The 24826-nt window shown below is 42.6% G+C and overlaps 1 protein-coding gene across 1 annotated transcript in view; it reads left to right on the top strand.

Moving 5' to 3' along the window:
- LOC124723176 (constitutive coactivator of peroxisome proliferator-activated receptor gamma-like) overlaps positions 1 to 24826 on the top strand; it is a 735979-nt gene that overhangs the window by 666680 nt on the left and 44473 nt on the right. The window contains exon 12 of the mRNA XM_047248371.1: positions 12111 to 12286. Within this exon, the coding sequence (XP_047104327.1) occupies positions 12111 to 12286 (176 nt within the window). The remainder of the gene's footprint in view (positions 1 to 12110; positions 12287 to 24826) is intronic.

Here is a 24826-nt window from a genome sequence, read left to right as displayed (position 1 = left end):
GGACTTTGTTTTCTTTTTTTTGTGAAATTTGGATCTTGGGTTTGGGGCTTGTATTGGGTTTTGGGTACTATTTTTATGTTTTCATCTTTGCGTCCAAAGGAAGCGGCGTTACGTACAACATGCAATGTGTTGATTTCATGAGCAATAAAAAGGGCGGAAATGATGTTTATGTTGATCTCAGTTCCAATTTTCTGTACAGGTTCCGGAACTCTCGGAACCGAGGTATTGTAAAACTTTTTTTATGTGTAAATATATATATCAAAGCAATAAAAAGGGCGGAAATGAGGTTTATGTTTATCTCTATTCCAATTTTCTGTACAGGTTCTGTAACTCTCGGAACCGGGAGTGCCGGAACCTGCACAGAAAATTCTAGAGATCATCATAAACATCATTCCTGGGCTTTTTATTGCTCTTGAAAACCACACATTGCATGTTGTACAACCGTACAGCGAGACCTTCAGAGGTGGTGGTCCAAATTGCTGTACACACCGGTACCTCTAATACCCAGCAGAACGTCATCTTGCATTGATGCCTGCCTGAATTCGTCGTGGCATACTATCCATAAGTTCGTCAAGGCACTGTTGGTCCAGATTGTGCCACTTCTCAACGGCGATTCGGCGTAGACCCCTCAGAGTGGTTGGTGGATCACGTCATCCATAAAGAGCCCTTTTCACTTTACCCCAGAAATGTTCGATAGAGTTAACGTCTGGAGGACAAGCTAGCCACTCTAGCCGAGCGATGTTGTTATCCTGAAGAAAGTCATTCGCAAGATGTGCACGATGGGGACACGAATTGTCGTCCATGAAGACGAATGCCTCGCCAATATGCTGCCGATATGGTTGCACTATCGGTCAGAGGATGGCATTCACGTATCGTATAGCCGATACGGCGCCTTCCATGACCAGCAGCGGCGTACGTCGGCCCCACATAATTCCACCCCAAAATAGCAGGGAACCTCGACCTTGCTGCACTCGCTGGACAGTGTGTCTAAGGCGTTCAGTCTAACCGGGTTGCCTCCAAACACGTCTCCTACTACTGATTGGTTGAAGGCATAAGCGACACTCATCGGTGAAGAGAACGTGATGCCAGTACTGAGCGGTGCATTCGGCATGTTGTTGGACCCATATGTACCGCGCTGTATGGTGTCGTGGTTGCAAATATGGACCTCGCCATGGACGCCGGGAGTGAAGTTTCGCATTATCCGAGCCGTAATCCGCAGGTAGCGGTCATCCACTGCAGTAGTGGCCCTTGGGCGGCCTGAGCGAGACATGTCATCAACAGTTCATGTCTCTCTGTATGTCCTCCATGTCCGAACAACATCGCTTTGGTTCACTCCGGGACACCTGGACACTTCCATTATTGAGAGCCCGTCCTGGCACAAAGTAACAATGCGGACGCGATCGAACCGCGGTATTGACCGTATAAGCATGGTTGAACTCATGACAACGCGAGCCGTGTACCTCCTTCGTGGTGGAATGACTGGAACTGATCGGCTGTCGGACCCCCTCCGTTTAATAGGCGCTGCTCATGCATGGCTGTTCACATCTTTGGGCGGGTTTAGTGACATATCTGCAGAGTCAAAGGGACTGTGTCTGTGATACAGTATCCACAATCAACGTTAACGTCCATCTACAGGAGTTATGGGAACTGGGGTGATGCAAAACCTTTTAACAGGGGATAGGTTTTTTGTAAATAACATTAAAGACATATGGAAACGATATTCAGTTAAACAGATGAAATTCAGTTCTTGAGATTACAGTTCAGTTCTTGAGGTACAATGCAGTTCTTCAGGTACAATTTGACTCTGATATTGCAGTGCAGAGATACTTTTAATTAGATGCTACAACAGTAATACTGGTTGAGAATAATTTTTACATTTTTTTTATTTCCGGTAGCACTGGATGAGAATGTTTACAATTTTTTCAGATATATAAATCCACGCTAAAAAATAATGTGGAGATACTTTTACTACAACTAAATTCCACAGTCCAAGCTTTTACAATAATTCTGATGGACTCTGCACACTTAGAATCTAATTTCAACGGTCCCAGTAACAATGGCTTTTACAATAATAATGATTCTGATGGACTGTGAGCTGTATAAATATATATATACACACTTATATATATATATATATATATATATATATATATATATATATATATATATACACTCCTGGAAATGGAAAAAAGAACACATTGACACCGGTGTGTCAGACCCACCATACTTGCTCCGGACACTGCGAGAGGGCTGTACAAGCAATGATCACACGCACGGCACAGCGGACACACCAGGAACCGCGGTGTTGGCCGTCGAATGGCGCTAGCTGCGCAGCATTTGTGCACCGCCGCCGTCAGTGTCAGCCAGTTTGCCGTGGCATACGGAGCTCCATCGCAGTCTTTAACACTGGTAGCATGCCGCGACAGCGTGGACGTGAACCGTATGTGCAGTTGACGGACTTTGAGCGAGGGCGTATAGTGGGCATGCGGGAGGCCGGGTGGACGTACCGCCGAATTGCGCAACACGTGGGGCGTGAGGTCTCCACAGTACATCGATGTTGTCGCCAGTGGTCGGCAGAAGGTGCACGTGCCCGTCGACCTGGGACCGGACCGCAGAGACGCACGGATGCACGCCAAGACCTACGCAGTGCCGTAGGGGACCGCACCGCCACTTCCCAGCAAATTAGGGACACTGTTGGTCCTGGGGTATCGGCGAGGACCATTCGCAACCGTCTCCATGAAGCTGGGCTACGGTCCAGCACACCGTTAGGCCGTCTTCCGCTCACGCCCCAACATCGTGCAACCCACCTCCAGTGGTGTCGCGACAGGCGTGAATGGAGGGACGAATGGAGACGTGTCGTCTTCAGCGATGAGAGTCGCTTCTGCCTTGGTGCCAATGATGGTCGTATGCGTGTTTGGCGCCGTGCAGGTGAGCGCCACAATCAGGACTGCATACGACCGAGGCACACAGGGCCAACACCCGGCATCATGGTGTGGGGAGCGATCTCCTACACTGGCCGTACACCACTGGTGATCGTCGAGGGGACACTGAATAGTGCACGGTACATCCAAACCGTCATCGAACCCATCGTTCTACCATTCCTAGACCGGCAAGGGAACTTGCTGTTCCAACAGGACAATGCACGTCCGCATGTATCCCGTGCCACCCAACGTGCTCTAGAAGGTGTAAGTCAACTACCCTGGCCAGCAAGATCTCCGGATCTGTCCCCCATTGAGCATGTTTGGGACTGGATGAAGCGTCGTCTCACGCGGTCTGCACGTCCAGCACGAACGCTGGTCCAACTGAGGCGCCAGGTGGAAATGGCATGGCAAGCCGTTCCACAGGACTACATCCAGCATCTCTACGATCGTCTCCATGGGAGAATAGCAGCCTGCATTGCTGCGAAAGGTGGATATACACTGTACTAGTGCCGACATTGTGCATGCTCTGTTGCCTGTGTCTATGTGCCTGTGGTTCTGTCAGTGTGATCATGTGATGTATCTGACCCCAGGAATGTGTCAATAAAATTTCCCCTTCCTGGGACAATGAATTCACGGTGTTCTTATTTCAATTTCCAGGAATATATATATATATATATATATATATATATATATATATATATATATATATATATATATATATATATATATATCTGACTTGGATGGCTAGCGGCAGGTGAAAACTTAAAAATTACTCTATTGACAAGACGCACATGGTGCGTAGGTATATATATTTAGGGGTTACACATACGTTACATATGAGTAAATAAATATACTAATATATTTACGGTTTTTAATAAATAAATATATTTTTTGGGTATGCTTTTTTAACTTCTTTCTTTCAGACATATGGCGTGCGTATACAGTGAAGAGCCAAAGAAACTGATACACTTGTCTAATATCGTGTAGGGCCCCGCGAGCACGTAGACGTGCCGCAACACGACGTGGCGTGGACTCGACTAATGTCTGAAGTGGTGCTGGAGGGAACTGACACCACGAATCCTGCAGGGCTGTCCATAAATCCGTAAGAGTACGATGGGGTGAAGATCTCTTCTGAAGAGCACGTTGCAAGGCATCCCAGACATGCTCAATAATGTTCATATCTGGGAAGTTTGTTGCCCAGCGGAAGTGTTTCAGCTCGGAAGAGTGTTCCTGGAGCCACTATAATGCAACTCAGGACGTGTGGGGTGTCGCATTGTCCTGCTGGGATTGCCCAATTCCGTCGGAATGCACAGTGGACATTAATGGATGCAGGTGATCAGACAGGATGCTGTCACTTTGTCTCCATACCCGGACACGTCCATCCGCACGATGCAATTTGAAACGAGACTCTTGCGACCAGGTAATATTTTTCCAGCCATCAACAGTCTAATGACGGTGTTGACGGGCCCAGGCGAGGCATAAAGCTTTGTGTCATGCAGTCATGAAGGGTACACGAATGGACCTTCAGCTCCAAAAGCCCATATCGATGATGTTTCGTTGAATGGTTCGCACAGTGACACTCGCTAATGTCCCAGCGTTGAAATATGCAGCAATTTGCGGAAGCTTTGCACTTGTGTCACGTTGAACGATACTCTTCAGTCGTCATTGGTCCTGTTCTTCCAGGACCTTTTTCCGGCCGTAGCGTTGTCGGAGATTTGATGTTTCACCAGATTCCTGATATTCACGGTACACTCGTGAAATGGTCATATGGTAAAATCCCCTGCAGTGCTGCACCGCGAGCACTACTGCAAAGGCACCACAAATAGTATTCGAAAGAGAGGGCTCTCCATGCCATACGACACACAACCTTAGCCTGCATGCGCGCGGGATTAGCCGAGCGGTCTTGGGCGCTGCAGTCATGGACTGTGCGGCTGGTCCCGGCGGAGGTTCGAATCCTCCCTCGGGCATGGGTGTGTGTGTTTGTCTTTAGGATAATTTAGGCTAAGTAGTGTGTAAGCTTAGGGACTGATGACCTTAGCAGTTAAGTCCTATAAGATTTCACACACATTTGAACACTTAGCCTGCCTCTGGTTGGCACCTTCCAGTGTGGGATACACATTCATTTTTCATTGCAGATCGTCAAACTCCACAATCGGCAATCCATTCGCCTCGTCTGTCATTAGTCCGATAACCTTCTTGTTCTGTGGAACAATACCATAAGGATTGGCGGCCATGTACGAGGACGTGTTGAATTCATTACCATGGTACCTCATTACTTCATATGGATTGCAGTTCTTCATCCAATAGATGAAGCTCTCTGTATCCATATAAAGTAATTTAGGATCTGCGAAGTGAGTTTTCACAAACTCATAATGAAAGCTGTACATGTGGGTTTTGGATAGGTCTAGTATGCACATCCCCACATAAATAGGCTTCGTAATCTCTACTGCAGTGTACGCCATCCAAACAACAACAAAGTTCTTATTGAACATGGTGAACCGCTTAAAATTTGGTCTGGCAATACATTTTCTTGTGCCATAACGCCCATCCCATTCGGTTATAATCAAAATTTCAAGTCTTTCCCTCAAATTCTCCATTGTTTTACCGAAAATTGAATTATTTATTAATTTATAAAAATATTTCTCGAAGTCACACGTCGTGGAAGCTCTGTATCTCATATTCAAATCAATATACTCCTTGAACGAGGGGGACTGCTTCAGGGAGATAGTCCAGGTAATTCTAACCAGCTCTATCCCCACACTGAGACACTCCCAGAGATTACGATAATGAATAACGTATCTCCACTTATTCCCCAGCGTAGTAATCAGTTTTGGGGTGAAGCCTCCTCGCGGAACTAGTTGCTGTGGACACAACGGCAAATCGGCATGCGCATCATGCAAACTAATAGGCTATGTTAGTTCTGCCTCCACCGCATACACTCACATTCGTCATCTGGCACCCATCGAAACTCACCAATCGACAGTGATTGCTGCAGGGCATGCTCGTAAGTTAATTACATCCAAGTACATTATGTAACTGCAATCAAGGGATGCACTGAACCTGTCATCCATCCGTGGGTTATTTGCCTTGACATGTCTATGGACACATTCGAAAAGGCCCCCACGGATCCCTGGCTCAAGGAAAGGAAGCATGTCAGCATTAATTCAATAATTAGATGCTGCATTTCGTTTTCTTGAGCACTGCATCCCAAGACAATCCAGGTGCCGTGTAACAAAAGGCGGGATCCAGAGAATATGTGGTCATGCATAGACTCCAGAATTTCTCGAAAACGTCTGCAAGCAGGTGCACGCCTGTGTCCATGTAAAGCCGTGCATGCTCTCCTAAAGTGGAGATGTTGAATTCCCGCCTGACACTCACGGCATGATCATACTTTGCATCCGTTATGGCACTGCCTGTGAGGTCGCTGGAGAATGTAGTTATGTCGGGTAGCCTAGTTTCGTAGAGTTTCGCCATACTATCTACATACTCGTATAGGAAAACCCACTTCCTAGTCACAAGTTGAAACTTTTCCTCGTCGGAAAGTGCAGCTTGAGTGATATGCATATTGCCCCGAGGCAGAGTTTCAATGAGTTTCTGGAACACGTACCGAGTCCTTGGAAGCGCAGTCAGAAAATAGTTCAAATGGCTCTAAGCACTATGGGACTTAACATCTGAGGTTATCAGTCCCCTAGACTTATAACTACTTAAACCTAACTAACCTAACGACATCACACACATCCATGCTCGAGGTAGGATTCGAACCTGCAACCGTAGCAGCAGCGCGGTTCCAGACCGAAGCGCCTAGAACCGCTCAGTCACAGCGGCTGGCGAAGTGCAGTCTATTAGATGCGCTGCTAATAGCTTGTCTGAGGAAAAATAATTCAGGCACCTTAAGCAAATATGCTGTTTACCCTTATTTTTATTCATCTGGGAGGCGAGAAGGCGGGATATTGTCTTGATCCAAACATAATGATAATAATCACCTTAAGAGAAGAGTAGCACGTTTACATGCAACTCATGCTCACTGGCAAATTTTGAGAAATAGAGGGTGCGGCGGCGCACTTCTTTCGTCCTTTACCTGCACGTACCTGTCAACCGTACTGCAACTCACACCAGGCTGCATACAACGTAACTATTCCAAGAATCGGGAGAAGGTCTTAATTTTGAATGAAAGGTGAAAATAGTGGCAAAATTTCGGTATATTCTGAACCTTGATAATTTACACGTTCACTGCCGGAGCCGTGCTGATCTTAACACAGTCATGCACAAACCCTTTCATTCACGTTAGCCAGTTAATGGTAACGTAGTTCCCAAAATGTGAACAGCTATTACGGAATAAATATGCCTTTACTTTAAAACACTTTTGGAAAATGTAGCACAACTAAAACCAGCAAATTATAACTTCCTTCGGAGCTCATATTACACACGACCATACCATTGAAAGACTAGGCTCCGACTCCCTTTGACTGCCGTAAGCATTCTCTACCTCCAAGAGAAAAGACGCGCGAAGAATACTCCGTTCTGATTGGTCAGTTTTCTTTAAGGACAATAGAAAAACATTATTCTCCCGCTTTAGTCTGCGCTTTTCATGACTAACCAATCAACAATTAACACACTTTCGAACTGTACTTTTTCCTGAAATAAATATCTAACTTTCTGATATTTTGTTTATACTAACTATTTTAACTATTTTCATTTGCACTCGAATTAGCTTTTCTTTTACCATAAACTTACTTAACATATTATGATACAAACTTCCCCGTCGTCTGCATTCACACTGTCTTAAAAATTTCTGGTGCAAGTTCGCACAGCGTTTATCAGTAGAATAGTGATCTACATATCTACTTTAGTCCACATTCACCCATCATTCACACTACTAAAAGCATATGCAAAACTGTACAAACATTAATAAACAAAACAGCCTTCAAGAAATAAACAGAACAATTCATATAAACATTCTCTTGACCTGTTTCTTGAATGTCTCTGTGCACAACTGGACTCTTGTGGATGAAAAGTAGAACTACATACTCGGCTGAACCCACTTCAAACCATCTGTCACTGTGCACGCATGAGTCATTGTCCTGACACTCAGGCTCTAGACAGGAGTAATAAAGGCGCCACGCCTCAAGGGGACTGACGACAATATGCTTGTCCTGCTCATCTGACTTGCTTTTCTTTTCCAGGCCATAAAAGCGCACCGTTATTCCGGTATTCTGCCCTCAAATTTAGGTATGTCCTGGATGTTGTTGGGGAACTCGATAACATCAAAGTTATAACACTCACGAATATTAACACCTACATGGTATGTACTGGACCGCTCAGAATGATCCCTATGATCGTAATTTCTCTCGCAAGCTGGGATTTACCATGCAAAACAAACCTGATCCTTTCTGTTTTCGACATTAATGCATGCCCTCTTATTAGCTACATTTTTAGAGAGCCTGATGTTGCTAGACTCTCCATTTACCAGATCATAGACATGTGTATGGATGTCCAGGTGTAATATTTGGCTGAGTGCTTTAGCTGACCCTCTCACTTCCATCTCGGAGAACCGGGCCAGTATAGCACTCAAGGTGGATTTATTAATTGAAGTTTTCCATGTTATCACGCCATTTTCCCCCCAAAGTTAATGAAGATTCTTCTCTTCAGTGCCAGAATCAACATTGTGGACGTGCGACAGTTCGACGCAGGGCACTGTTTAATTAATACGTGGGATACCGTGGATCAGAGGCTACCTTGAGGAGCTCCTTCTTTATGACAAGGAGGCACGCCCTTAGAAAACCAACAGGGTTGCGGTGCCCTCCTGTTGGGTTCTCGGTCATCATGAATGAGATTCGCTCCTGAAAAGCGTTTGCATTCACCAGGTATCCTAACTGCAGTATGATGTCACTGACCTGATGCCCTTCAATAAAAGGATAGCCACAGGATAATCTCTGTTACTAATACTACTACTACTACTACTACTACAGCGTGATGTCCATCCTGTCGATGACGGGGTCGGTGAGGTGCTAAGTGGTACCTGCAGTGGCAGACATACCTTTCTCGGGCGACGATTCTGACGAGGATGAGAAGGAGGATGAAGCGGCGCTACTGGATCAAACCGGTGGGAGTAACCTGCCTTTGGCGATGGTTCCCGATGCTGTTGTTGCTGCTGCAAGCCAGTCACGGTAACCTTAGGGGTGGTAGCTCGTTGCTCGGTCCACGGATGGCAGTGGCGGTGCTGGGGCAGCGGCAGCGGCAGCTTCTCGCGATCCGTGTAGCGGCGCCCTTATAGGCGTTGCTTGCCTTACCGGAAACTGCTTTGGCGAGGTGGAAGGTTTAGCCACAACCGGTACCCGAGCTACACTGTGCTGTGGCTGCGGTGACGCGTCTGCTGTAGAATAATGAAAAAAAAGAAGTACAACGTTTGCTGCAAGGAAAGAAAGGAAGAAGGAAATAATACAGATGATTACATGGTTATAAGCGGAGTGAGTAATTGCCTTTCCTGCTCTGGGTCCATGGCGCTAGCAACTCATCAGCGTTGTCCGGTATTTCTACCACTCTTTCAGGGAAGTCATCCTCCTCAAAAAGGACCAGGTCGTGATCCCTTTGTACGTTTTCGTCTAGGATCATTTCCCTGACCCAATCAGGTATTTCATCCTCATCAGAATCGATATGCTGCTGATCCATCTCACCAACAAAAACAGTAAGACATATATATATATAAATATACATACTTGTTAGAGAAAAAAAAACATATACTGCTACAGACGCACACAAAGAAGATTAGAATTATTTTTACACTTAAATGGCTGTTCTGCCGTCTCATTAGGCGTGCGTCCAGCCGCCTATTAAAAAAAAAAATTGTACTCGCGTTGCAGTCCTAGGTGCTGGCTTTCCACATGAGGAGGAATTTGCTGCAGCCCAGCCTCTTCCTACTCCGCCTCCCGTCTACCCTAGCAATCCAGGATAAAGTCCTGAGTTGCACTGTAAAATAAGAAAAAGAAACTGAAATACCGATGAGAATTTTTTAACACATTAAATTTTTTCCCGATTTAATTACCATCACCATATGCATAAATTATTCACTCTTCTTCTTCAACCATTCTAAAATGCTTGCTACTGCCACTGACGCTGGTAGTGCTGCTGCTGCTGCTGCGCTTCGTGACTGATTAAGGAGAGACAGAGACACATACAGACACACAACTATACAGACGAACTGACAATGGCCTAATAAGACCGGGACTGCTGCTCTCATCTGTTGCTTTCCCCTCTTTGGGGAAGTGTGAGGGGGAGTCTGTAGCCTTTCGGCTTTTACTCCCCTGTGAACGTGTGTGTGTGATTTTCCTATAGTTTTTGGTGTCTGTGATTTGTGATGATTGTTGTGAGTGTGTCTGGTACTTGCCTGAGGTAGGCGAGAAGTTTGGTGTTATATGGGAAGGAACAGGATGATGCATTGGGTGTTGGGATTTTCTCTTCGACTTAGTCGTCGAAGATCGTCATAATGAGACCGGGAGTGGAGAGGGGAAGGTTCATATAGATTCACCAATTTGGCGGGAACCAATCAGGAAGAGCGGTTGATGGGAAGTCCTGAACAGTATATTCAGTAGCCAATAGGAGTGTGGCATTCTACCCACCTGCTGGTGAATGCTGATCTGAGCACTCAGGACAAGTTGGTGCTGGTCGGGTCGGCTACTGTTTTCACGCACTCGTGGGTACAGCCAGAAAAAACCCGCTTCCGGTTTGCACTTCACTGTGTGGCGAGCTGTGGCCGCTGACGGACGCGCCGCCGCTTTGCGTGTCCACCAGTTACGACCGTGCCTCGTGTAGCAAACTACTGTGACAGTGTATTTAACAATATTTCTTTGTTATATGATGCACGATCGTCTTCAGAGTTTCGACGCGGTATATTTGTGCTCATTTATTTTAGCGATATAATTTTTTCGAGTATATTTTGCTGTGAACTATTTCCATTCCATGTGCACCAGGGAAGACAGAGCAGTGTTTTGTGTGCGAGTGTATTTGAAACAAATTCTTTAAAGCAACATCTGAAAATGTAGTGAGGCATTAAACACTTTACCTAATTTGTTTGTTTGTGCATGCAAATATTGCAGAGTAGTGGAGAAAGACTGAGAGGTCCCACAAGTATGTCGTGATCTTTTTCAGAGTCTGTGTCTAAGTGAGGTGGTATACATCGCAAAACTGAAGCAAACTACTGTGCAGCGATCTTTTTGAAAGTGTATTTAGAGACACATTCAATTGGAATTACTAACTCCTGAAGCAGCTTGTGCATAAAGACAAGGTTATTTCCCACAAAAAGCATGCAAAGTGTCTCTGGGATGGTTTCACAAGTGTGCCGCGATCTTTTTAGAGTCCGCATTCAATTGTGGTGGTGGTGGTATTCCCCGGAATAAAACGTGTGATTGTCTAAATATTCCTGCCTCTCTCTCTTTGTGCAGTGGTGCATTTAGTTCCTGTGACATCTTCAAGTTATGTATGTGACAATATTCCGCAACACCAGATGTAATAACTCCTGAAGCAGTTCGTGTTCAACGACAAAGGGTATCTGTGCACCGGGGTTGGGTAGAAGTGGGAATGCCGCGGGTATTTCCAATGCGACAGAAAGTAGTGGCCACTGCTGTGGCTACTGCATGACCGTGCCGCAAGCTGGCACGTGACCTTTTGGAGCGCTTCTAAGACTGACTGGACTTTATCGAATGATCTACAGTTACAGTATATGCGCATATGCATTTATCAGCATGAGTTGAGAAGCATAAGTTAGCCCCATCCTGCTGCATATTCATTAGTTGATGAAGCGTATTTGTATAAAAGGCTAGTCGGTAGTTGTCTGCAGAAATTGGAAGCAAATTGGATCTCAATTTTGGTAAAAAGTAAATACAGTTCCCCACTCACTTCTCGTTCATAGAAATGAACTGTAATAAAGGAATAAGAACAATTTTCCTTGCCGCAAAAAGATAGGGTGCTTCTGAAAGACAGGTGATATTGAAATAGAATAATTATTTTTCCATGAATTATCATTCTCTCATCACTTCCCTAGCAACCATAAACAAATGAGGATATTAACTGTTGACATATGTTCCATATTGTTACAAGAAAGTTTTGAATTTCTGTAATGTATTAGTATGTAGTGTGTAAATATTTCATCAGATAGTGATTCTTGTTTCAATTTGTTTTGTAACTTTGTTTCAGTGAGACATCCTGGTCTCAATGTACTTTGGGACTCAAAGACCAGTGATGATGATACCGTGAAGGAGAGATGGGGTCTAATTGCTTGGGTATTGTCTAATTATATGCAACCTGAAAAACTAAAGATTATGCCAAATCATCTCATTATTCCAGCTGCAACGCTGTTTTACCTCATACATGTAAGTGACACAGCTTGATTCAACTGTTCAGTTACTCTGGTTGAATTTTTACTTTTGTTGTGATTGATAACTACTGCTTATTTGGTATTAATGTATTTCCTTTCTCCACCTGTGCTGAGAAAATAATTAGAGGTATGCTACCTTTATGAAACTGTATAAAATGTTAGAAAAGATGGAAAAACTGAAAGGGTATAAAGGCATAAGGAAATGTGGGGTGATTACTATTAAAAATAATAATCAGTGCTGCTGACAAATAAATGTAAATATGACTTATTAATTGATATTGTTTTCAGTCTACCAGACAGCACTTCCAATTAAATGCAAGTAGTACATTTTCACATAACTTACAGGAAATGAGCCAAGTAACATTGTCGACAACTGCTGGTATTTTGACAGGAGCCCACCATGGCATTTTCAAGGCAAAATTGCAGCAAGGAACTGTTGTGCAAGCGAATTTGAAACCTCAGTTTCCACAGAAATTCCATAAAGACAAAACACACACACACACACACACACACACACACACACACACACACACACACACAATGTAAATACTAGCACTATCAAGAAAAGATGACCGATTTCGGAAGTTATCAATATTGAAATTAATAATCAATGGGTGAAATAGCATAAAGTGTGTTGCTCTGTCTTCTTTGGCAAGAAAGAGTAGGATTGCATGCAGAAATTAATCAAAAACCACTGTCCCTGATTATAAGTTTACTTGCTAATTTAAATTCAACAACTTCCTTAAAAACACTATCCCAACAGTTGAACATTCATGCCAGAATCAGTGTGTTGTTATATTCCATAGGATGACTGGTTCCAAGAAAATGTACTGCAGTGGCAAATTTGCTCGGCTGTTGCAAGCGTATGTGCTGCTAATGCTCAGAACACTGGTACTCCACAGTCCTGATAGCCTGACCAATATATGACATGTCACAACTGCGAAGTATGCAGTAGACACCCACATTATGCAAACCAGTATCATCCTTTATGGAACCCCTAATGGGACCCTGGTCTTAGATGGTGGTTGAAAAACACACTTCACATCATATTTCCACAAAATATGACCAACCCTGTTTGAAATGCTCCTGTGTATGGCAAAAAGGCCATATACTTTGGTAATTAATTGTAATTGTCATGTGACTAGGGCCTCCCGTCAGGTAGACCATTCACCTGGGGCAAGTCTTTCGATTTGACGCCTCTTCGGCGACTTGCTCGTTGATGAGGTTGAAATGATGATTATTAGGACAACACAACACCCAGTCCCTGAGTGGAGAAAATCTCCGACACAGCCAGGAATCGAACCCGGGCCCTTAGGATTGACATTCTGTCGCGCTGACCACTCAGCTACCGGGGGCGGACATAAACTTTGGTGTTACCTCAGTATCATCATTACTCACATGGTATAGAGTTGGACAACAGTGCAACACATGTCTGAACTGTCTTTACTATAGCCATTCTGATGGAAGGTGACCTTAGATGGTCTAACTCAGCTGACAAACTCTCAGGTCCCGAAATGGCACGGGCTCTCTGAACCAAGGTACAAGCTGGATGGTGACAACTATCAGCCTGCAGATACAAGTCAATCCTTTTCAAACTCCATTCTGAAACAAATATTTAGGTGGATTGAATTCATGTGTTCTATAAAGACATTCAAATTCTCAGTGCCAGACAACAAAAGTATCATCTGCATATCTGAAAAAACACGCAGGTTTCATGGCCACCAACTCCAAGGCACGTTCCTCTAAATCTTCCATAAACAAATTGGGAATAATAAGTGACAACAGGCTTCCCATCACAACTCCATCTGTCTGCTCATAGTACTGGTCATTGAATAAAAATTAGGTGGAAGTTAACACATGTCAAAATAGGTTCATTAATTCATAACCAAACTTAAATTCAACCAATTGTAATGAAATTTGACAGAGGAACATGAGTGAAGAGAGAGACTACATCAAAACTTACTAGAATATCTGACTCATTCAAATGCATTCCCTATAATCCAAATAAGAAACCCACTGAATTCTTAATGTGGTGCTCTCACCGACCTATTACAGGGCTCAACAGAGTAGACAGGTGTTTTGCTACATGATATCTAGGTTGGAGCACCAATGTTACTCACAACTGGATGAAACATTGGTACTCCACAGAGTAGCAAGGTGTTATGCCATGTGATATGTCAGAGCACCAATGTTTTGTCTGATTGTGAGTAGGACTGGTGGTCAGACATACTGTGTAGCAAAACACAGTGTGCCTCGGTGGAGTCCTATAGAAGGTTGGTGTGAGCACCACATTAAGAACTCGGTGGATTTCTTATGTTGATTAGAGGGAATGCATTTGAATGACTCTAGTAATCTAATAGGTTTTGATGTAGTGTCTCTCTTCACTTGTGATCTTCTGTTGAATTTGTTACAGTTGACTGAGGTTAGGTTTGGTGATGAATTAACAAACCTATTTCAACATGTGTTGACTTCACTTACTTCGTATTCAATGACCTCTACTATGAGCAGAAAGACGGAGTTGCAGTGGGCAGCCTGTTGTCACCTATTACTCCTAATTTGTTTATGGAAGATTTCGAGAAATGTGCCCTGCAGTTGGTGGCTTTGAAACCTGTGTGTGTGTGTGTGTGTGTGTGTGTGTGTGTGTGTGTGTGTGTGTTTCTTCATATATATAGATGATACTTTTGTTGGTTGACCTCATGGCATTGAGAATTTGAACGACCTTGTAGAACACCTGAATTCAATCCACCCAAATATTTGTTTCACAATGGAGGTGGAAAAGGATGGTTGTCTTCCCTTCCTTGATGTTTTGGTTAGGAGGAAGGTGGATGATACATTGGGACATGCCTTTTATAGGAAGGGATAGTTTGTACCTTGGTTCACAGGGGCCATGTCATCTCAGACCCTGAGAGTTTGTCAGCTGAGTTAGCCCAACTGTAGATAACATTTCATCAGAATGGTTATAGTGAAAGACAGATCAGATGTGCATAGCACCATTGTCCAACTGTGTACTGGGTTAGTGATGATGATACCGAGGTAACACCAAAGTCTATGACCTTTTTGCCTTACACAGGGAGCATTTCTATCAGGACTGGTCATATTTCGTGGAAATATGATGTGAAGTGTGTTTTTTGACCACCATCCGAGACCAGGGCCCATGTTAGGTTCCATAAAGGATGATACTGGTTTGCATAAGGTGGGTGCCCACTGTATTCCTTGCAGTTGTGGCATGTCATATATTGGTCAGGCTATCAGGATTGTGGAGGACCAGTGTCCTGAGCATAAGTAGCACATACAACAGCCAAGCAAATCCACCATTGCAGAACATTGTCATGGTACCAGTTATCCTGTGGAATATGACAACACACAAATTCTGGCATGCCCTTCCAGCTATTGGGCTAGTGTCATTAAAGAAGCTCTTGAAATGAAATTAGCAAGTAACCTTATAAATGGGGATGGTGGTTTTTGTTTAAATTCTACATGGAGTCCTGCTCTCTCTTTGTCTAAAAATAGAGGGATAGAGTTTATGCTACCTCACCCGTTGATTATTAATTTCAGCATCCATAACTTCTGATGTCCATCATAACTGGTTTGATGGTGCTAGTGTTTACGTGTGTGTGTGTGTGTGTGTGTGTGTGTGTGTGTGTGTGTGTGTGTGTGTGTGTGTGTGTGTGTGTGTGTGTCTGCCAGGAGAAACTCAGGCCTCACAGTATATTTTCACTAATTGCCCAGTCAGTGGAGACCAAAAAATGTTGACTGTGGGAAAAAAATTGTGTACTTGCAAATTTTTGTACAGTGGTAAGGGTGAGTGTCATTAAAAACATACTAAAAATCATGGCAGGTGGTGTGTGTGTCAAGGTCGCTTTTTTAGGTTCTGCTTACGTATTTCAAAAACAGTGGGATTTAGCAAAAATATTTCCCAGTACAAAATTAAACAGCATTAAATTGCCTACAGAAAAGGTCCTGTTCTTTTTTTCTCTAGGACTAATAGTTTCTGCATTGCAGGAGATGCATAAATCACATACTATTAAAATAGTGTTTTATTGATATAAAACTAATCTTTATTATTATATGATATGGCTTAGCATCAAATATGAAATGCGTGTATCACATCTAAGTGCAGTAGAAACATATGAAGCAATAAACTATGTTCTGGTGGTGTAACAGGATCGAAAGGTGGGGGTGGATATTAGAAATGTGAGGGAAGGTAAGCCACTGGATTGTGGCCATGCACTTCCCTCCTTCATAGATCTGCAAAATGAACAGCAACCAGGCAATTCCCCATTCTCTGTACCACACTATGGCACAAAAAGCAGCTACAGTGTACTTCACAAGGTTATACCAGTCCTTTTGCAGCTTATCTTGTGATTCATTGATGATGCAGTGTGCTGAAAGTTCCAGGGGAGAAGGTGAGTTTATTTTCCACTAAGTATGTTAACACTATATTGAATAAAGATATGAGATGCTAATAATACAAATGCACGGAAAGCATATGGATGATTCTATGTAACGCTCTACACACTATTCTACACTGCTACAGGAGAAACTGATTCTGTCATCCTGTATGGCAGCTGCAGTGTTCTTCCAGGAAATGAGATATCCTCCATCGTGAGCACTGCTCACTTGTCAGCTTACAGACAGATTACATCTCCACAGTATTTCCCATCCAGTTCTCGTATGTAAGTAGGCAAAATAACTCCACAGTGTTCATGTTTATGTAATGGCGTTATTTTCAGTAGTTAAATGAGCTTTTATATAAAATACATTCCAGTAAACAATGGCTGAGAAGTGCTTAACTTGTAAGTGTGATGTTGTCAGTGACCTATGTAGTGGTAGTGGGAAATGGACAAGATTGAAAAAATATGTCATATTACCACTTCTGTCATTGACAGCATAGTGTAAAGCAGTGTAACCATGGTGCAGTGACTTGTTGGTGAATTAATTAATGATCAGAAAGTGATTTCACTTCTCTCACCATGAATTGTGGTATTGGTAGACTGCATAAATCTCTCCCATTCAAGAATTGTTGTAGACTGGGCTGCACTAAGTGGAGCCACTTACCACACATCCACAATATATTTTGCAAGATGGGTGTCAATACAAATGATGGGATATCACTGATCATGTTTAAACCTAGAATAGTAATCTGCTTTAATGCAGTGCTTGACTTGTGCTGAAATTCTGAAGTTCCATAACACTAAGTGACCTTCTCCTGTTACAGAGAGAGCCAATTTAAGCCTCTAGGCCATATATGACATTGGCTGTGGTGATGCATTTGATACCCTCAAGCTGCAAAAAGTATTCCAGTCATTTGCAGTGGAGATAATGAAATTGATACAGTCAAATACATATTGACAGCACGTTACACTTGGGGTAGGGTGTTCAGTGTGGTAGACAGCTGACAGCTCCAGCTGTTAAGCTTTTTTACATAAGAGCTCATTTAACAACAGCAAAAAAAACTCACTTAAGAAATTGAAAATAACTCCACTATATAAACTGGAGCTCAGTGAACTTATTTTGTCTACTCACATGAGGGGTTTGGACAGTAAATGCTGGGGAGATATAGTCAGTCTGTGAGTTGAAAAGCGTGTAGCACTAGTGGTGGGGGAAGATGCCTTTTCTGGAAGAATGCTACAGCTGCCATACAGGATGACTAGGATTCAGTTTCCATCTAGCACTGTGGAACAGTGTCCACAGATTTATGTATATTCTGTCCTTATGCTTTTCTTGCATTTGTATTATTAGTCACTCATACCTGTATTCAAAGCAGTGCTAATACACTTTGTGAAAAATGCACACCTCACCCTAGGTATTTCCTGAATGTAAGTACCATTTTGTTCTGTTGCCACCGCACCACAAGTATCATAGTTCTGCACATTCACACTTGGCTTTCTGGTTCATTGTATTTCCACTGACACCATTACAGCTAGACTGTGTCAACATTACATTTGTTAGTGATCATTCAAAATGTTTGATGCAATTTCTGAGCCCATCGACTGTTCTGTAATACGGTTTTTGAACACAAAGAATGGTAAGTCAGCTGCAGTTTTGCAGACGTGTGAAGGAGGGAAGTGCATGAACAGAATCTGGTGACCTGCCTTCCCTCACACTTCTAAACTCCACCCCCGCCTTTCTGCCATGCTACATCCTCAGAACACAATTTATTCCTAAATATGTTTCTACTACACTTAGGTGTGATACAAGCATTTAATATTTGTTCTTAACCCATTTCATTTATCAGTATACATTAATTGTATACCATTAAACACTATTTTTAACAATCTGTGATTTTTTCATCCCCTGCAATGCAGAAATTAGTCCTGGAGAAAAATATGAATAGGACCTTTTTTGTAGTAAAGTTAAAGTACACTGTGCAACACTATTAGAGACTCACATTTTTGAAACACTGTAATTGTCCCCCATTGCAATGCAGGAGTTTGAAATTTGGCTCAAAGATGCCTACTACCTTCCTCTGTAATGGTGCAGAAACATGACATGATTACAGGGGGAGGGGAAGAGGGAGAAGGACAAGAGGTGTGCGACATTGACACATGCTTGAGTAAAACGGCATAGGATCCCTCTAAGATTATCTATTTCATCAACATCCTCTGTGCCATCCCTGTGCCTATGTTGGGCACTTTAAAAATGCTCCTGAACAGAGAAAGCCATTCACTGATTCCTAGGTGCTGTTGTGACATAAGACCATTTCAACACACCTCAGCTGCATCACACAACATTCACTGGGTTAACGCCTGCTGGCTGCATATAAAATCTAAGGGGTGCCAAAATGGATGTATGTCCGCCAGCATCTAGGAATCAGTAAATGGGTGTCTCTGTTCAGTCAAATTAGTGTGTGAAGCAGGAGGGATGAAAAAACATAAACACACTTTCCTGCTTCAGGTCACATTCTCGTTTCACTGGATGGTTTTGAACAGTTACTGGTGGTTCCAACCTGTATATCAAAGCAAAATTTACAGTTACACTATACTCCAATAGGGTGCAATCGTGATCAGTGAGGATACAAGCCCATGGATGCCCTTAGGAAAGGGTTGAATCAGTGTTAAAGGTTGTCAAGAAGATCATCCTATTGCCCATTGTAGTGCGAACTGTCGTTTTTGACAGTGAAATGTGTGGTAACCAATGCCCCAGTGGAAGGGGTGGTTTCATTAACATCTTTTATCACACCCACTGAGGACTTTTAGTGTTGATTCTGTTGATGGTGTGTGTGAAATGTTTCTGTTGGTCAGTTATAAGGAAACTGCATTATTTCAATGATGGGCATTGTGGTTATGACCTCCATTGCAGAGGCGTAAAAAGAATTGGTGAAATGTGTATAAAAGGGGTTGGAATGACATTCCCATTGTATGACATGTCCACAAAGTCTTGGGCAGAAGAAATCATCTTACACCTCACATGAACTTCTGAGCTCTGGCCGCTTTGTCCTATGTGTCACCATTTTGCTGTTTGAAACATCACCAAGTCTGTCGCTAGGTCCATGGATTTACACAATTACAGAAGAAGGTTGGAGGTGCCTTTGAGCTAAATATCAAACGTCTACATTGCCATGGGAGACAATTATGGCGTTCCGAAAATGTGACCCTTTAATTGTATTGTGCAGTGTATTTAATTTTGTTCCGGGTAACATTTTCAGCAGAGGTCAAAGTTTTCGAGCTAGTCAAGAAAACTCAAAAAGATTTAAATGCCCCCCCCCCCCCCCCCCCACTCGCCACACACACAAACACACATGTGCTCCCAATCACATCTGAACAGTCAGGATGTCTATCATTTGTTTCCTACTCCCTACCACTGTACGAAAAATTTGTAACTACACAAATTTATTGCCCTAATTTTTCCTTGATGACTGGGCTGCAAGTTCCTGTCATGAAAAGAATATTTTCAAAATGAAAGCCATAATATGGTGTTTGTCCACAGGATTAATTTACTTAGTTGACTGGTTGTTGGTGTACAAGACCATCGTCAGACTTTAACTGACTGTTGTCATCAAAGAAGTTACAATATTCATGAACAACATTAGAAGACATATTACTCATCTAGAGTGGGGCATGAACACAAAGCATATTTCATATTTGGCAGTGCAGTGGTAATACAATTAAAAAGTTAAAAGCTAACAATAAATAAATATAAAATTAGCAAATGAGGAAGAACATTAACACTACACCCAAAAACAGTGCCTATACAACAGTTTCAATTAAATTAGCAACATCAATAAATATAAAAATAAAAACAGAATTCTGTCAAGTACTCAAAACTAATAAAAATAAAATTAGAATATTTTAAAAGAAGGGCAGCATGAATAGTTACATATTTGTTTGACTCACAGGAATTGTCATGGAAACACTGAAAAATCAGAATGGCAGATAGTTAAGAAATACATCATTTATCTGGAATGACCACAAACAAAGTTTCCAAAACCAGTGTGAAGTGAAGATTCTGGGAATATACTTCAGCCCCTTAATTATAACCTCTGTAGGTATTATACAGATAACATTAGAGTAATTACAGTGTGCACAGAGGAATTTAAGTAGTTATTCCTCTTGCATTGCAAATGTGAAAGGTACAGGAATAAACCTGCGTGCCACTCTGAGAAGTACATCTAATATTCACATTATTTGCAGAGTACAAATGTAGATGTAGATGTTGTTGTTGTGGTCTTCAGTCCTGAGTCTGGTTTGATGCAGCTCTCCATGCTACTCTATCCTGTGTAAGCTTCTTCATCTCCCAGTACCTACTGCAGCCTACATCCTTCTGAATCTGCTTAGTGTATTCATCTCTTGGTCTCCCTCTACGATTTTTACCCTCCACGCTGCCCTTCAATACTAAATTGGTGATCCCTCGATGTCTCAGAACATGTCCTACCAAACGATCCCTTCTTCTAGTCAAGTTGTGCCACAAGTTCCTCTTCTCCCCAATTCTGTTCAATACCTCCTCATTAGTTATGTGATCTACCCATCTAATCTTCAGCATTCTTCTGTACCACCACATTTCGAAAGCTTCTATTCTCTTCTTGTCTAAACTATTTATCATCCACGTTTCACTTCCATACATGGCTACACTTCATACAAATACTTTCAGAAATGACTTCCTGACACTTAAATCTGTACTCGATGTTAACAAATTTTTCTTCTTCAGAAACGCTTTCCTTGCCATTGCCAGTCTACATTTTATATCCTCTCTACTTCGACCATCATCAGTTATTTTGCTCCCCAAATAGCAAAACTCCTTTACTACTTTAAGTGCCTCATTTCCTAATCTAATTCCCTCAGCATCACCCGACTTAATTCGATTACATTCCATTATCCTCGTTTTGCTTTTGTTGATGTTCATCTTATACCCTCCTTTCAAGACACTGTCCATCCCGTTCAACTGCTCTTCCAAGTCGTTTGCTGTCTCTGACAGAATTACAATGTCATCGGCGAACCTCAAAGTTTTTATTTCTTCTCCATGGATTTTAATACCTACTCCGAACTTTTCTTTTGTTTCCTTTATTGCTTGCTCAATATACAGATTGAATAACATCGGGGATAGGCTACAACCCTGTCTCACTCCCTTCTCAACCACTGCTTCCCTTTCATACCCCTCGACTGTTATAACTGCCCTCTGCTTTCTGTACAAATTGTACATAGCCTTTTGCTCTCTGTATTTTACCCCTGCCACCTTCAGAATTTGTAAGCGAGTATTCCAATCAACATTGTCCAAAGCTTTCTCTAAGTCTACAAATGCTAGAAACGTAGGTTTGCCTTTCCTTAATCTTTCTTCTAAGATAAGTCGTAGGGTCAGTATTGCCTCATGTGTTCCAACATTCCTATGGAATCCAAACTGATCTTCCCCGAGGTCCGCTTCTACCAGTTTTTCCATTCGTCTGTAAAGAATTCGCGTTAGTATTTTGCAGCTGTGACTTATTAAACTGATAGTTCAGTAATTTTCACATCTGTCAACACCTGCTTTCTTTGGGATTGGAATTATTATATTCTTCTTGAAGTCTAAGGGTATTTCGCCTGTCTCATACATCTTTCTCACCAGATGGTAGAGTTTTGTCACGAGTGGCTCTCTCAAGGCCGTCAGTAGTTCTAATGGAATGTTGTCTACTCCCGGGGCCTCGTTTCAACTCAGGTCTTTCAGTGCTCTGTCAAACTCTTCATGCAGTATCATATCTCCCATTTCATCTTCATCTACATCCTCGTCCGTTTCCATAATATTGTCCTCAAGTACATCGTCCTTGTATAGACCCTCTATATATTCCTTCCACCTTTCTGCTTTCCCTTCTTTACTTAGAACTGGGTTTCCATCATAGCTCTTGATATTCATGCAAGTGGTTCTCCTTTCTCCAAAGGTCTCTTTAATTTTCCTGTACGCAGTATCTATCTTACCCCTAGTGAGATAAGCCTCTACATCCTTACATTTGTCCTCTAGCCATCCCTGCTCAGCCATTTTGCACTTCCTGTGGATCTCATTTTTGAGACATTTGTATTCCTTTTTGCCTGCTTCATTTATTGCATTTTTATATTTTCTCCTTTCATCAATTAAATTCAATATTTCTTCTGTTACCCAAGGGTTTCTACTAGCCCTCGTCTTTTTACCTATTTGATCCTCTGCTGCCTTCACTATTCCATCCCTCAAAGCTACCCATTCTTCTTCTACTGTATTTCTTTCCCCCATTCCTGTCAATTGTTCCCTAATGCTCTCCCTGAAACTCTGTACAACCTCTGGTTCTTTCAGCTTATCCAGGTCCCATCTCCTTAAATTCCCACCTTTTTGCTGTTTCTTCAGTTTTAATCTACAGTTCATAACCAATAGATTGTGGTCAGAGTCCACATCTGCCCCTGGAAATGTCTTACAGTTTAAAACCTGGTTCCTAAATCTCTATCTTACCATTATATAATCTATCTGATACCTTTTAGTATCTCCAGGGTTCTTCCACATATACAACCTTCTTTCATGGTTCTTAAACCAAGTGTTAGCTATGATTAAGTTATGCTCTGTGCAAAATTCTACCAGGTGGTTTCCTCTTTCATTTATTAGTCTCAATCCATATTCACCTACTATGTTTCCTTCTCTCCCTTTTCCTACGCTTGAATTCCAGTCACCCATGACTATTAAATTTTCGTCTCCCTTCACTACCTGAATAATTTCTTTTATCTCATCGTACATTTCATCAATTTCTTCATCATCTGCAGAGCTAGTTGGCATATAAACTTGTACTGCTGTAGTAGGCGTGGGCTTTGTGTGTATCTTGGCCACAATAATGCGTTCACTATGCTATTTGTGGTAGCTTACCCGTACTCCTATTTTTTTATTCATTATCAAGCCTACACCTGCATTACCCCTATTTGATTTTGTATTTATAACCCTGTATTCACCTGACCAAAAGTCTTGTTCCTCCCGCCACCGAACTTCACTAATTCCCACTATATCTAACTTTGACCTGTCCATTTCCCTCTTTAAATTTTCTAACCTACCTGCCCGATTAAGGGATCTGACATTCCATGCTCCGATCTGTAGAACGCCAGTTTTCTGTCTCCTGATAACAACGTCCTCCTGAGTAGTCCCCGCCCGGAGATCCGAATGGGGGACTATTTTACCTCCGGAATATTTTACCCGAGAGTACGCCATCATCTTTTAATCATACAGTAAAGCTGCATGCCCTCGGGAAAAATTACGGCTGTAGTTTCCCCTTGCTTTCAGCCGTTCGCAGTACCAGAACAGCAAGGCTATTTTGGTTAATGTTACAAGGCCAGATCAGTCAATCATCCAGACTGTTGCCCCTGCAACTACTGAAAAGGCTGCTGTCCCTCTTCAGGAACCACACGTTTGGCCTCTCAACGGATACCTCTCCATTGTGGTTGCGCCTACGGTATGGCTATCTGTATCGTTGAGGCACGCAAGCCTCCCCACCAACGCCAAGGTCCGTGGTTCATGGGGGGTAGATGCAGACAGGAATAACAGTGAGCCAAACAGTGTGCCACATATACTAGGAAAGGTTTCATAGCACTGAAGTTTAGCATGAGCCTGAAGGCTGCACACTTAACATAGTCCACGAAAAGTATGCTAATAGATCTCGGGAGAAGTGAAGTGTTCCTGATGATTGGAAAAGAGTACAGGTCATTTCCATTTTCAAGAAGGGTCATCAAGCAGATGTGGAAACTGTAGGCCTATCCCCTGATGTCAGCCTGTTGTGGAATTTTGGAATATGTTTTATGCTCACATTTTATGATATGTCTGGAGGCTGAAATTCTCCTCTTTAGGAATCAACATGGGTTCTAAAAGCAATGACTGCAAGAAACCCTGCTTATTCTGTTTGTCCACAAGACCCAGGAAGCAGTAGATACCAGTGCCCAACTATATGCCATGTTCCTTGACTTTCATAAAGCATTTAATGCGGTTCCACACTGCTGCTAAGAATGAAATATGAATGTACAGAATATCAGACCAACTGTGTGATTGGACTGAAGAGTTTCTAGCATACAGAACACAGCATGTCATTCTCAGTGGAGGAAAGTGAAACTAGCTTTGGGCATAC

This window comes from Schistocerca piceifrons, chromosome X (assembly GCF_021461385.2).
Source record: "Schistocerca piceifrons isolate TAMUIC-IGC-003096 chromosome X, iqSchPice1.1, whole genome shotgun sequence".
Classification (NCBI taxonomy): domain Eukaryota; kingdom Metazoa; phylum Arthropoda; class Insecta; order Orthoptera; family Acrididae; genus Schistocerca; species Schistocerca piceifrons.
The sequence above is the reverse complement of the archived record's forward strand: the minus strand, read 5'-3'. Positions and strand labels throughout refer to the sequence as shown.